This window comes from Gymnogyps californianus, chromosome 3, assembly GCF_018139145.2.
Source record: "Gymnogyps californianus isolate 813 chromosome 3, ASM1813914v2, whole genome shotgun sequence".
Taxonomy (NCBI): Eukaryota; Metazoa; Chordata; class Aves; order Accipitriformes; family Cathartidae; genus Gymnogyps; species Gymnogyps californianus.
Genome location: NC_059473.1, coordinates 92786268 through 92801586, shown reverse-complemented (window position 1 = coordinate 92801586; position 15319 = coordinate 92786268). Strand labels below are relative to the sequence as shown.

The window sequence follows — 15319 nt, the reverse complement described above, 5'->3', positions numbered from 1 at the left end:
CAAACTCTTTCTTTTTGACAAAAATCTATTGCTGATTGCCGCTGTGGGGCTTTCCTGAGAAGTCATCCCATCACCCTCTCTTTCTCCGTGAATATAGCCCTCAAATGATACTACTTCCAGTTTTTAATACCTACAAAGATGTGGGTGCAGCCTCAGTTTCATGTGCACTCAGCAAACAAGGATGAGGAGTTGAGATCATTTATGACTAGACACTAATGAGTTGTTTCCAGCCCATCCTGATTTTGCTAATCTGCTCTGCAAGTGATCTGGGAGGAGGACCCTGAAGAGGGAGGGACGTGCATGCTTGGTTTTCTATGTTTAGCTACATGCCATGTTCTCTCTGCTTGGTCACTACTAAACTTGAAACGAATTTTCTCATTAGTGCCTTAGACAAACAAAGTGGATTAAATAGCAAACATCAGGTTTCTCGTGTCACTCAACATAAATCAAAAGGGCTTCAGCGCTGCAATTCTTCCCCCGCAGCCACCAGTACAGAGGCACGAGTGACTAAAGCTGGCGGATTTAGTTGCTTTTAAAGATCTGCTTTCAATAGAAGTTCAAACTCAAATTCTCCTTTTTTTATTGCTGTTTTTCCAAAAATTGTAGAAAGTAGAAAAACTGAAGTTTAAAACACATGAAAGAGCAGGAAGGGTATGGGAAAATGCCCACAAAGATGGGACTTGATATCTCAGCAGTAGTAATGTGAGACAGAAAGCTTTTTAATCAATTCATTGAAGGAAGTCAGTTCAAAACAGGTCATAACCTTATTTAGTGGCCTTCACAAGTTGAGCTGGAATAATAAGGTGGCAATAATTGTCAAATTAAAGTGAATATAAAATGTAAAAACCAATGTAAATGGTATTTTAATACCACTTTTACTTTTGTAGCATTTTAGTTGCCTGCATGTCCACACATGCACGGACATTCAGCATAGAGAAAAAATGGCATCTATGAGAATCAGATGTGAAATTGCTCCTTACTTGGAAATACAACAAATTCTTTATTTTCTGCTAAGAGAATCAAATTGCTAAGATGCAGAAGTATTTTTGTCCTTTAAAGTTTGCCAATCAACCCAGGAAAATAGAGAGACAGAAAAACAGCAGCTATTAAACTAGGAAATATGGTCACTGTAGCTCATGTGCCACCTACTCAATGCTGGCGCTGAACTGAGCTCAGGAAATACACTAAACAATTTAGCTCCTGGCTTTTTGCAAATGTCTGCCACCAGACTGTGGTTTCCTCAAAAGCATTTCTTCTTTGAACTTGCCTTAAGTATTTTTCTCAGAGCTTGTTTTTTTTTAAAAAAAACAACATTGTGGATTGATTTCAAGCAGTTTGGTATGAGCATGAAAATTTCATATTGAAAAACTGAGACTGTTACCGAGTGCTCATTCTTCACCTAAGGTAGGTGCCCTTTCTTTTCTTAGAGACTCAGAGAACAAATTACTCCCACAAGGAGGACAAACATTTGAAGAAAAAAACCTGGAGCGTATGAGCCTATGAGATAAACACTGCAGATAGTCCATCACAGGCTGGGCACATTTTATAAAACATGGAAATATTTTCTTCCAGGGGAACATAGATCTTGCCTGAGGCATGCGTCTTCAAAAATATGAAAAATAATGCAAATGGTTTGTGACTTCGCACGCCTAAATGCAAAGGGCATGGCAAAGTCCCTACCACTTGTGTGCCAGTATCCTAATGTGTGTTGTGGTTTTCCTTACCCTGTCCTCCTGCTGTGACAAACAGTGCCCCGTCCTTCAAAAAATGCGGTGCTTAGCTAAGCAAGCCAGCCCCAAACTTAGCCAACATAAATAACATCTGATCAAAAGCTACCAGGAAGTGAACCCAAAAAGGGCATGAGTAATTCAAAACAAATTTGTTTCTTAATTCAAGCGCACGCTACAGGAACATTCAATGGTATTCCTCCAGCTCTAGACTTGCACAGTAATGTACTTACTACTAACATGAGCAGACTGACATTTACAAATGGTTTACACATGAGTTTAGTGTCATTTAAACACAGAAAATACCAAACCATGTCACTGCTGAACCGACAAGCACTGAGACACTGGGGATACTCTTTGCACCGTCTCAGGTACTCACCTCTCCCGCTCCTGTTCCAAGAGGTTGGTAAAGTCATCGCTCTTGTTCATGTAATCTGTATGTTTATGTTTCTCATTTTCTAGCTCATAAACTGTGCGGCGATGGCACTTCTCTGCCAACAGGAGCTGTTCCAGCATGCGCCGATATGTCTCTCTCTGCTTTTCTTCAAGTCTGTCCAGCTGGATTGTAGGAAAGGAGAATAGACTGTTTTAAAGGTCTCCTTGCTTACTTCATCTGATTTATTAACCAACAATGTTGTGTTTGGTGAATGCAAGTCCCATAATTTTATGTCTTGTGCTTTACATAAAGCAGTAACTAGAAATAAGAGTAACTGTCCTGGAAAAGTAATGGTTTCTTTGGACGGCATGTTTGCAATAAACATTTGCACAGTTCTCAGATACACAAAGGACAGAACTTTGCTTAGTTTTAAGGTAACAAATAATATTGTTGCAGTGCAGAATTTCCCCTGTGGCGAGGTGCTGTGCACACTTTCCTCATTTCACATGGGAAAAGCTGTAGCAAATGCCAGGGCAGGATACATGCCCTCAGACCCTGGGAGCCTAAGTTCACTCACGCACCTATATGGGGACTAGACACCTACATGTGGAGCGTAAGGTGTAAGCTCAAGGCTGAAATTTCAGTTATGCATCTTCAACGCACCTGTAGAACTGCTGAGATAAAAAGTCTAAACTATTTAGATTCAGCATAGATTTAGTTTTACATTACCAAATACAATTCATTATAAGTCTTGGGGTTTTCCCCTCAGCCTGTTTTTGGACAGAAATGTCTCTTTCTTTATTAGCAACAGTTTACCTTTTTTGTCTTCCGGGTTTTTAAAAATTAATTTAATATGCCAATTATTATGCAAACAAACACTAAGGTCAGGGAGGTGTGTCTAAAAAGTTGCCAGGGCACTCTGAAGCCACCACTGCTATTCATGTTGCTCCTTTCACTCTTTCTTGGGAGCAGATGACAAACTCCATCCCCCTCCCTGCCAAAGCAGCCCACAGCCCTGGCCCTTCTCTGCTTGCCTGCCCCCGGCACAGCGGCTGGCAGAGCCTGCTCTGCCCACCCCCAGCCCTTAGTCTGCGGGAATGGCATCTTCCTCGGCCCTGGCTGCACCGGGCAGTTGCTGTTTCACAGCGTGCCTCAGCAAACTGAGGGAAATAAGAGAGCAGGAGGACCATGGTGATTTGCTCTCCAGAAGTTGACCATGGCAGTCAAAGTAAAACAGTCATTGCATTTTATAAAGGAGCCAGGTGGGGTTGAGCCTTTGAGAGTAGATCTTTTGCACTTATGAAATTTTGTCACCATCCTATTTTAGCTCCAACGTAACCCCTGTGGACCTACACATGACAAAAGTTTTACAGAGGTCCCTGTCAAATTATCAGCTTCTTTAGACAAAAGCCCTGCTAAGCTCTTTTAATCTTGTTCAACAGTATTTCATGCATGCTCCCACATGCTAATGTTTGCTTTCCTTATTTACTATCATCCCAAAAATTCCAGAAGATGCTTCAATGAGAATACACAGTATAAAGATATCCCATGGTAGACACAATTCCCAGTGAAAAAATTAAATGTTCTAATAGGAGGAACTATGAAGATTTGGACAGGCACTACAGTATATTATATTGTGTGTTGTTGCATGCTCTTTCTCCATGCCCTGGACTGTTATGAAACTATAAACATGAGCAGTGGCGCTTATTTTGGCGTTGACGCTGGCCTCAGACATTCTCAAGTCTATTCTACATTCATTTATTGCTTAGATTTTAAAGCAAGGGATCAAGTCCTACAGGTCTCCTTTAGGGGCTGAACTGACTTTGCAGTCCTAGAGCTTAAGTGACATAAAATGATTATGCATTTATGATCCCATAAATATGGTCAAAGTCAATCTCTGAAGGTCTTCTTTTCTTAACTACCTACGTGATAGTGGTCTAGTATGCCAAGAAAATCAAAGAGTGCTTACCAGTGCCGTAAGCAGTAGAGGTTGAAGCCTATAATTGAAAGGAATTTAAAAAAAAGAAATGGAACACCCAAAGATTTTGTTCTCGCTTAACGGCACCAGCTCTAAGGAGCATACAAGCTCTTTATTGTTTGTGTTCAAACCCAGTGACTTTGCTCACAATTTATTCTGCAGTTGAATGAACAAGAATATTCAGTTTTTCTTCGATTTCTTGTATTTGTACAAATGCTGTGTTATCCTTTTGCGTGCTTTGCACGCACCCAAAATATGTGGAGTCTCACTTCTGTTTAGGATTCCCCCTGCACAGACATAATGATGTAAATCAAGAAGTTATTACCTCTGAAATTGGTTTCTCATAGACGTCTTCCCCTATAGACTTTTCTTGGGCAAGGATGGCGTCCCTGTGTAGCACTCGGAGCACGTTCTCTGGAGCTGCGGACCCATAATGAGCTTCTAAAACTTCAGGTTTGGTTTTCTCTGTCTTCAGCATGTGGATCACATCCTCTCTTGCCTGTAACATTGCAAATCACTACTATAAGCCAACCTATTAACCAACAGGGAAAACAGGGAAGATAGGGGCAGTTCATACATACGGACTGCATAGACAAAAATAAAATAAATTAGAAGAATGACGGGCTGCCAATACAAATACAAAAACTTTGGGAGATATCAGAGTAAACAGGATCTGTGCAATCCGAATGTCGTCCTTGTAGGCATTAATTATTCTGTTCCTGCCTGCCATTACATTTGAATGCTATGAATTTTTATCTGGGTTGCAACTATAGCCAGGGAACATCATTACTCTTCATATATTTCATCTTGTTCACTGCCCCTGCTGTTCCCTGACTGGGGTAAGGAGATGAGTAGCACAAGTGGGCTGAATTAGTATTTCGCAGACAGCCTCGAATCAAGTATTTCCTAGTCATTCCCTACTTGACTTTGTGACTAAATATTCTCTTCAAGTAACTTTTAAAATAAAGTTTTCTAACTTTTGTTTGTTTAAACAAAACCCTAGACACATTGCAGACCCCAGCTAACCGGCATAACTGGCGGCAGACCCAAAGAGACTGAGCAAACCCTCCTGGCAGCGGAGGAGGGCTGCTGACGCTGGAGTGGGGGGCGTACCTGGCAGCAGTGGTGCTCCTGTGGCCGAGGGGAGCAGGGGTCCCAGCTTCTGCTCCCTGCCCTGAGTGGGAGCCCCCAGTTTCAGGGAGCACAGGCAGGCATCTGGGCATGATGAGACTGCTCTGCAAGGCCACCTGGCTATGAATAAGGGGCATTTTAGGGCTATGCTGCGGACAAACGCTTAATCCCAAGCTCTGTTTCTAATGATACTTGCCAACATCTGTTAAGCCATCTGTAAAATGGGGGCAGGGCATTTGCTTGTCCTTCAAGGCAGGTTTATAAGGCCATGATCCAGGGAGGGGCTGTAAAAGGTACAAGTTTTTGGTGGGCACAAGGGAGCTCACGGATTTCGCTGGAGAGCATCTTTCCCACAAGCCCAAAGGGATGGGCGGCAGAAGAGTACAGGCACCAATTTTTCTTTTGCCTGCCCTTCCGACACTCAACCCATGTGAGCCTGGGAAGCAAATTAACGGCTAAAGAAAGGTTCAGATATCTTAGGAAAAATCCCTTACAAATCCTGCCCCTATGTTAGCAATGACTGTTTAGGATTTATGAACTGACCAACTCCTCATGCTTTTCCACAGTGTTCATAATGGCACTCCATATTATCCCTGTAGCAAATCTTAAATCTTTACCTAGTACTACAGAGGCATCGCAGCTCTACAAAACCACCTGCTTTTAAAATGAGCAAGGAAATAATTTCAGGAAATGGCAAAGACCCTTTAATATTTTTATTAATAAAATAACGTAACATGAAAATAAAACAAAAAATGAACTTGAGGCAAAGATCATGCCACCCAGTTGAGAACTAGCCCAATTATAAGCAGCTAGCTGTAGAGGCTTACTCTGTATAACATCTTGTAACTTTAAGTAAAAGCTTTGCGCATGTCTGCAAGATACAAAATACAGACTGGAATGATATTAATGTTGTTTCAGCATGAGCGTGGGAAAGGTGCATCACTCATGGATGTCAAAACTGCAAGTGAATTATGTGGGCTAGTCCCAAAGAGTGCCAAAAGAGCATGTATACCTCACTACATCACATCCTGGGAATACGCCACTCTCAGTACAAGAAAAATGTTATTTTAGGAAAGTTTTAGACAGGTTCGAGAATATATCATTTTTTATATCCCTGTAAAAATAACAGTTATCTTAGTGTCTTCGTTACCATGAGGCCAATGCTTCTATATTGAAGAAAAAGCCCTTAAAAAGTCTAATAGGAAAGCATGGGAGTCTGGGGGGATTTATAAATATCCAGATTTTATGATGTGTTGTCTTAGGCCCTTTTAGGAAGAGGCAGTTTTGGGGCCATATCTGTGTCCTGCCCCAATGAATGAATTCGGTGTCCCGCTGCGTGCCTCGCAGCAGGGGCCCTGTGCCACAGGAGTGCTCAGGGAAGAGCACTGTGCAAAGGGAGCACCGAAAGCAGCGGGATGAGGGGGCAGCCCACTTCTACCTTATGCACCGAGGGCCACAACCAAGCATGCTGAAACCTTGATTTGTTTTGGTCCTAAGCACAGAAAGCTTCAGGCCCCACGCACCCCATTCCTCAGGGACAGGCATACCTCGGACCCTAGGCTATTCGAGAGGGGAGGAGGATGAGTTCATTCTCTCCTGTTGAAGCTGTCGGGCCCTGCATAGCATAATTAAACATTGACAGGGCCAGGCAGAGCAAACAGAGACAACTCAGGCTTGGTGATTTAACGCTCTGACTTGGGAGAGCAAAGAGCTGGACTCCAGTCCCTGCAACGGTTATTTAATACAGTAATAGCTGATGGAGGGACCGAATGCTGCTCTTTCCAGCGAGTGCCCCGGCTCCTGTTCAGTTGTGCACTGCCATGCATACTTTCCTTCCAGCCTCATTAGTCTTTAATCATTGATGATTAAAATGGAGCAACTTTAGCAGGAGGGATTGAGAGTCCCTGAAACAGCTTATAACTTGCCTGCTGAGAAAGGTTTCTGCAATCTGCGGGTTTGGGTCCCCTGAGAGCCAGGGGGAGCCGAGCCAGGGGAGCGGGTGATGCTGAATGGAGGAACCGGCACCTCAAACAGGAAAGAAGGTGCCCAAGCTCAGTTCAGAGCTTTGAAGGAAACCTCTATTCGTTGCTTCATCTTTAAAAGGAAGCAGTGACACACTTAGCTCCAGGGGACAGGGAAGGGCTATCAGCCCTGAAAACCCCTCGCTGCAGCCCAAGGGGAGGGTACCCAGCCTGGGGACAGGGTGGGTGGCACCACCCCCAGGGTGCAGGCAGCTCCCTGCTCACGTACCCCTTCTTGGGCACCCCACGCTCTGCAGGCACTCGGGATCTGGATCGCGTTAGCATGGCAAGGTGCCTTCTGCCTTTTCTGGGCTTGGCCATTGCTCCTATCATTATCTTTTCAAGGGTATCAGCTAATTCACCAAGTACTCTGTTTCAATGGACTTATGATAACAGTTTGTGAAAAGCAAACTTACAAACACTCAGGTTGCTAGGAAGCACTGGACCAAAAAAGGGGCCTCGTGCTAATAATAAACTGGAGAGAAATTTGTTTTTATTTGGTCAGCAACAAGCCCCAGCATAGGAAGATTCTGAAGTGCAGCTAGCCTAGGTCGGAGAGGGGCCTGGGCAACATCCTAACCTCCCATCAGCCTTGGGATTTGCAAACTCCAGTTAGTCTCTCTGAAACTCCTCAGGATAATATAGAGGGAAGGAGCTGAAACAGCAGGCCTGTGTAACTCATGATTTCATGTTTCCTCCAAATGACTAATTTTCCACTGAAACAACTAGAAGAGAGCTCACATAGAGATCTTTTCTTTCAATGTATAGTGAACAGCTATCACTATATTAAACCGCAGGGTACGACCATTTTCAGAAAACAAGTCAGAATAATCCTGTCGAGGAACACTCGGGCTAATTCAACACATGTACCTGGAAAGAGGTATGAGAGGCTCGAAGTGCAGGGTCCTAGCTAAGAAGAGGGAACCATCCTGGTGAGCTGTTTGTGCTGATGGACATCTACTGTAGGTGCCTCTTTTGTCTCAAAGCACAATTATCATAAATCATGAGCTAGGAGACAAACACAAGGAAAGATTTCAAATTGGGAGTAAACTTGTATATAAATCCCAGAGGAAAGTTGTCAGCTCTTTTGGTAGAAGGAACATGGTGTTTGGCACGGGAAAGCCATCTCTCAAGTCCTTTTTTTTGTTTTGTTGGTGCTCTGACGAGAGAGAGTATTCAGGCATGAGAAGACCACATATTGCAACAGCTTGTAACACAATGAAACTTATTTGCCTAAGTCCAGAAGACTGCAATTAGTCAGAGAAGCTCTTTAAAGTCAAGATACAGAATTTAGAAAATACATACATTTACTTTTATTGTTTTTTCATTACTTAAATTGTCCTACAGCAAACTCCAAGCTAACTTTCTATCTATACTGTTCAGACTGTGGGTTCTTGAAAATAAGCAGACTTTTCTGTTAATAAAGTGCCCCCAAGTACCTGATTCTCTAAACAGTAGGAACAATGAAGAGAGATTAATGAAGAGGCCATTTTTACCTCTTAGTAATACTCTCAAGGCAGGAAACACAGAAGGCCAGATATGGTGAGAGGTGGTTTTCCACACTTATTTTCTCCAGGAGCAAAGCCTGCTTAGAGACTCCCTGTCCATCAAACTCATAGAGCCATAGATGGATCATCTAGCACCATGTCTAACTGCATCTTGAAAATTGGATGGGTACTCTACCACATCCATGGGGAGGTTGTTCTACTGATTGATTGTTCTCACTGTAAAAAATTTCTTTCTTATGTCGAGATGAAACCTCTCCCAGTGCAACCTGTACCCATTGTCCCTTGTCTTCTCTGTGTGGCTCCTTGTGAAGAGAGAGCCTCCGTCTTCTTTGTAGCTGCCCTTTAAGTACTGGAATACTGTGATGAGATCCTCCCCCAGCCTTCTCTTCTCCAGGGAGAAAAGACCTAATTCCTTCAGTCTTTCCTCATAGGGCAGGTTCTCCAGCCCTTTGATCATCTTCATGGCTTTCCTTTGGACCTTCTCCAGCTTGTCTGCATCTTTCTTGAATTGTGGGGACCAGAACTGGACACTACTCAGTTAACTCCTTCAGCTGTCCCTGCTGATAGAGGAACTGCAAAGTTGAACTGTATCTAAGCCTTGTTTTATGCTTACTGGAGGTGTCAAAATCTAAAGGCTGATGACCTCAGATCTTGAGTACATCCATGGAGAGGCTGAAGTGCTGTGGAGCACTGCTGTCCGACACAGCTTTGCCCGCTCTCCTTTCCCTCCTCTCTACTATCCACTGATTAGTGCACTTACTTAAGATGTGGGGTCTGCGTTTCTACCTGGGAAATACGAGACAATGCTCACCTCCCCTCAGGAGCGCGTGCTAGCCTCCCAGCTGGAAGGCTGACGTGAGGCCACTCTTTGCAGGGCTACCCTGAAACACTCGCTTTTTGGCAGAATAAAAGAGAAGGGCTTTCTTTTGCTCGCTGGCTTGAGCAGAGCAGGGGTCTGAGTTCCAAACCTCACTTTACTACGTGCCTAGTAAAATATTTAAATTATATAGAAAGGATGTAAAGAGGTCCCTGCATAAAATTGAAACCATTTAGGAAACAATAGCATGACTCTGCTGCTTGTAAAAGGGGACCGGCAGCCTAGCAACCAAATTCTTGGTCAATGGAAAGACTGTTACACAAGCCCGGCGTTCGGACGTGCTTCCTCCTCGTGCCCTGCCCTGCCAATTTACTACAGCCCTCTCTCCCCATTCCCACAGTCTTTGGCCTCTCCCATGAGACTGCTAACAAAACTCAGCACCCACTAAATGGGGAATTTTTGCCACAGGCCATTTGTCACCTGGGAAATGGAACTGAGCTGATCAAACTCGTTTCATGTAAGGCATCTAGTAAATTGGAAAAAATTTTCAGTTGTATTCAAGATGGGCTGAATGGAGTCAAAGTAATCACTATCAGCTGAGAGTAAAATTCAACTCAGGATTGTTTGCCAGTACATCTCCTAAACTCTTCTCCTGAATTTTGTTTGTAAGTAGCCTTCCTGCAAATTCACAGTGTGCCTTTCTTGAAATCAGTTACCAGTAACTATTTCCTTCATAGCTCCATGTTTGGGGCCATCTAAAATACATCTAACTACTTCAGAGCAATCTAAATATTTCAATAACATGATGACAATCCTCTCAGTTAATTGAAAGAAGTTTAGAAAATTCAGGAGCAGGAGTAGTATTTACAGGGAATACACTTATGTAATATTTGGAAGATCGGATATTTCCAGGTTTTGACTATTTCTTTTCTAGTTATTATGACACTTCGTTAAGCCTGCACAAGTGAAAGCACTAAGTAATAGAGGTTTAATGTTTATGAAGTCATATTTTTCTTGCCAGTGATTAATGGCAAGAAATAACTATCAAACCACAGTCAGGAACCTTTACTTCTACTTGTGGTGTTGTTACTTGCATTGGACACAGTTCAGGTTATTTATAGTGCAACAGCTGCTCTGTACTGCATCAGAAACTAGATAAGGTCACAGGTTCTCCATGTAATGTTGTGGTCTTACCAGTGGCTGATTTCCTAAATTCCAGTACACTTTGCAAACATTTCACCTAGAGCTAACAAACATCACACTCAAGGCATCCTTCTGAGGGAGGTCAGGAGGATGTTCTCGCACTGCTTTCTGCGCTATCCAGGACAAGAACACGCTGTCGTGCCACCAGGGAAGGAATAGTCTTATTTCTGAAAATTCCCATTAGAGACCTCAGAAAGTGAACACCGCGTGTTCGCTTAGTTTGCTTTAATGAAGAAAGCATCTTCAGGCAGGTGTACTCAAAAACCTGTATCTGCAAAACATTCTTAACACTAATCCACTAATCCCTGTTTAAACTCAGTAACTTTCCTTCTTTTCTTACCTTAGGAGAAAATTCAAATAATTAAAAGGAAAATGCACTTTCTTCATTTTTTGTCATGATACTATGAATATGAATAGAGAAAGTAATAAAAATTACCCCTGCCTACTGGAATGACACTTTTGTTAAAGGCCTGATTCCTCAAACTATCCCTACATACTGCTACAAGGACTGGGTAGCAATTTGTCTTCCAGGTCAGATGTACTTAGTGTACAAAGCATGCTTTGAAGCTGGGAAGTTAGATGCTCTACTGCATATTGCATCGTACAAAGCTCCTTTTTCCTAAAAACTCAAGAACTACTTTTGTATCCTATACCAGATATCTGAAGTTGCCTTGTTCATATCACTCACTCAGTGATTCTAGCCATGCAAAATGGTGGCTAATGACATGTATACAAAGTTTTTCTTGCAAGGAAGACTCTACGTACAGCAAAGTTTTTTTCTTGCCTTTCATCTTAGCTTAATTTCCTAATACTTGAAACTCTAGAGTTCACTTGCACAAATTTCTTTTAACATTTCTGGACTCAGGTCTATGTACATGATCTACTTTGGATGTAAAGAGATGACGTCAGTGATGAAAAGCGACCATTGGTGGTTTTGTACAAAAGTTTAGTGAAATATATCCGGAAATGCAAGTGATCCCTCATGACTCTGGGGATATGAAACAGAATTGTTCTGTCTTCTCCACACTGTGCAGAACTTTCTGGCCTTGTATGAAACCTTTGGAGCTATACAGCATATTTCATTTTGTTGTGCGTTATCTTACAGTGATAACACAGAAAGTTCTTCTAAAATCAATACTGGAGGAAAGGCACATGATAGACCAGCTCATCCACTGCACAAACCCTCTGAAGTGGCTCCAGAAGAATTACATCAGAGATTAATTTGGCCTCTTATGTTTAAAAAAGTCCACGCTAAAGATTGCAGAGCTGAGGAGAAGCAGCACTGAGCAATGTATTACTTCTTACAGCAAGCTTCGAAACAGATCAAATGAGCACTAGAAGACATCTGTCTGTTATTTCCTGCCCACACAGCTTTGTTCTGCTTTATTGCCAGAGAGCTCCATGGATGATGTCACTTTTTTCTGAAGAAAACAGGCCACCAGAGCCTTTCACTGACATAATTAATTATCTGTAGTCTGGGCCACAGCCAGAAAATTCCCATGGCAAGGCCCCGAGAAGTATTAACTCCACACTGCTTGATTTTTTCAGAATTATTAGGGTCTGGGATATTCTGTCTTGTCTTTTCACACTGAAAGAGTGCTTTGCTTGATATTATTGAACAGTGGGACAGTTACTGCAGCATATAGAATTACAGTGTCATGATCCAGTCAGCACAGAGGGACCAACGCGAGGGGTCACTATCAGTTATGTGCATGAATCTGCATGTTGGGATATGCTCTACATGCTTCAGCAATGTATCACAATGGCTAAACCCGCTGCTTTGGGTTTACCATATCCAGTCATATAGTTTACGTCTCAGCCAACGTTAACTGTATAATAACATTTTGCACATGACCTGAAGCCCGGCAGCAAGCGGAGACCACAGGCTGATCCAACTAGCCAGCAGGGAGAGGAAGGAACATCTGTTAAAACACCTTTTTGGACACCTGAGCAGGAAGAATCATTAACGACAGCGCACAAGTGACCGTATTCGCAGTTCAGAGCAGTGTGCATCCTAACAAATGAGGTAATTAACAAAGCAACTTTAGGTCTTTTCTCTGACCAGCACTAGTCACCACAATGCTTGCAAAGGCAGAGGAGAGCTCCCTGGTTCAAGTACTCCAAATCAGACATGAAAACCCAAATGATTAAGTCCCTATTCTGGTTATTCATGCTAAGGAAATGATCTGCAGCTTTCCATATCCCAGGTGAATGGCCAGTCATGAGCTACTATAGCAGTATAGGAATTCATTAAAATTGCAGCACATTTCCCACACATTGAGGTGGTTTTATATTGCTGGAGTCGTGTAGTAAGTTGCCCTGTTCCTTTTGTAACCACAACTTATTTTGTGATCTGTTAGCACCTCTTTAAGAAGAAAAAAAGATGACTAATGAAAGCATAGTAACAGAAAAAGCATTTATTTCCTCTTTCTTGTGTTATCATCTGCCCCTTAATCTTATGTTAACCAGTCTGGACCAAGACTCAAGAGATCCATGTTCTGTTCATGGACCTCTTTCTCGTGCTTCACACATAAAATTAACCTCACCATGCTCCAATTTCCATTCCATAAAGGAAATAATACTTCCCAGGAATGCTGTGAGATTTAATTCATAAGTATATATAAGATCTAGGTACTAACCCTATGAATACTACAAAAAATATGGCACTCTGACATCAATATAGTTGTTCTCCTATCCATTTTCCCCCATTCATTATATTCTTTTATGTCCTCCATGTTTATGTACTTCTATACTATCATCCAATTTGTTGAAATCCATTGGAAACTAAAAAGTATCTTCATTAGACATGTAACTCAGGTTGTCTAAATTGCTCTTTGAAAGTGCTTCATTGACTGTATAAGGAATTGAAGCATCTGAAATTAGGTGCTCTGACCTGAACTTCAGAGAGGCACTTGAAACTGCTGGCGTAAGTACCCCCTCTCCAAGAGGAACAAACCTGCCCAGGTATTTTTTTCTGCAGTAATCTAGCTGTCTTCTGGCACGAATGAGCATGCGTGGAGCAGGACGGAGTGAGACACAGGCTGGTGCCAGCAGGGCCGTAGCCGTCAGGATGATGAAGCTCAGAGGAAATCCTTCTGCCTCCTCTGTGGAGACGCGAGCATAACTCAGAGTGGGATACCAACAGACGTAAGTGTGTATACATGTGTAATAAACTGTATACACAACTTTCTCTTGTCCAAGCATTTTGTTGGCTTCAGGAAGCTGTTTTTCAGTGCTCTGTGCTACACGGATGTGCATTCAAGTTACTGATGACTGATGAATGGGCAAGAACAGTAGGACTGCATTACAGTGAGCACTTACCAGCGTAGCCAATTATTTGAACAGAGGAGTTGTCAGAGGAACGAGGGAAGTGGCACGAACTCTTAGAGTGAAGTAACTTAGAGAGGGCAGGCAACAAAAGGTGCAGAGCAAGAGCTCCTGGCCATGCCCACGATGCACTCACAGCCTCCTGCTGTCTCCGAAATCCCCCTGATTCTCTCCAATGTTTGTCCTTCCCCTTGCCCTCCCCAAGCCCCACTTGGACATCCTCTCCCCTCTCCATTGCATTCCCAGGAACAACTCTGAAGCCCTTCAAAATGCTGTTTTGCCTGAACTGCTGAGACTGCCTGAGCCAATACTGGGGAAATGGGTTTTCATTATGAAGCTGACCGCATCAATACTTCTGTTTCTGACTTGTTTAAACTTGAAGTTGACAAATGCCTGGAAGTTACCATGCAACTGTACTCGGGTTAGTCAGTTCCACTCATTTTGCTGGTATGGAAGAATTGATGCTAATTTTTTTGCAAAGAAAAACAATCATTTCCAGGATAAGAAAGACTTCACTTGCAAAATCCAGACCATTCCTGTCTTAGGAAAGGACTTCCCTTCATAGCGTCTCGGCAGTGCATCATTTTGGGTGCTGCATGTGCACAGCCCTCAGAAATAGGTCACTGAGCTCATTTTGTTTTGGACATCATGCAAAATTCTACACTGAAGCCAGCAATTTTGTAAAGATGTGGCAAGACACAGGAAGTACAGTAGGGCCAGCAGTTTTCTATGCAAAAATGTTAAATTTCTCTCATTTTAGTCAACCAATAGGTGGAGCCTTTAACCCTAGAAACAAGACACTTTATCAGCCATGTTCTCACAATTATTATATAAAGACTTATATTTGCTTTTATTAAAGCTCATTTTGGATGGAAAATAATCTGTTTTGCTCTCAAGAGCTTATCTGATCCTCAGCTGGAGAACAGGAGACACAAGCTTAATAAATACACAACTAGGGCAGCAAAGTCAATAAAAACAGACTCAGCTACAACTGCACTGTTAAATTAACAACTGGTGACTCAGAGTACTGGACAGCATTATGACACATAAGACATATGCTCATTGCAAGCTCTCCCAAGAATCCCAGATATTTTAAAGCCAGAGAGTCCATGCATCTAGCATTTATTGCAAAAGGGTTGGCCATGTACTCTCTCACAGAGTGAGCCTTCTCTCAAGAAAATGAGAAAAGATACAAGCTTCTCATTACTGTTGCACTGAGTATACAATTTCT

The 15319-nt window shown here is 42.5% G+C and overlaps 1 protein-coding gene across 1 annotated transcript in view; it reads right to left on the bottom strand.

The window, feature by feature from the left end:
* FILIP1 (filamin A interacting protein 1) overlaps positions 1-15319 on the bottom strand; it is a 110646-nt gene that overhangs the window by 42767 nt on the left and 52560 nt on the right. The window contains exons 3-4 of the mRNA XM_050892997.1: positions 4407-4580; positions 2107-2285 (exon numbers count right to left, since the gene is read on the bottom strand). Coding sequence (XP_050748954.1) covers positions 2107-2285; positions 4407-4580 — 353 coding nt within the window. The remainder of the gene's footprint in view (positions 1-2106; positions 2286-4406; positions 4581-15319) is intronic.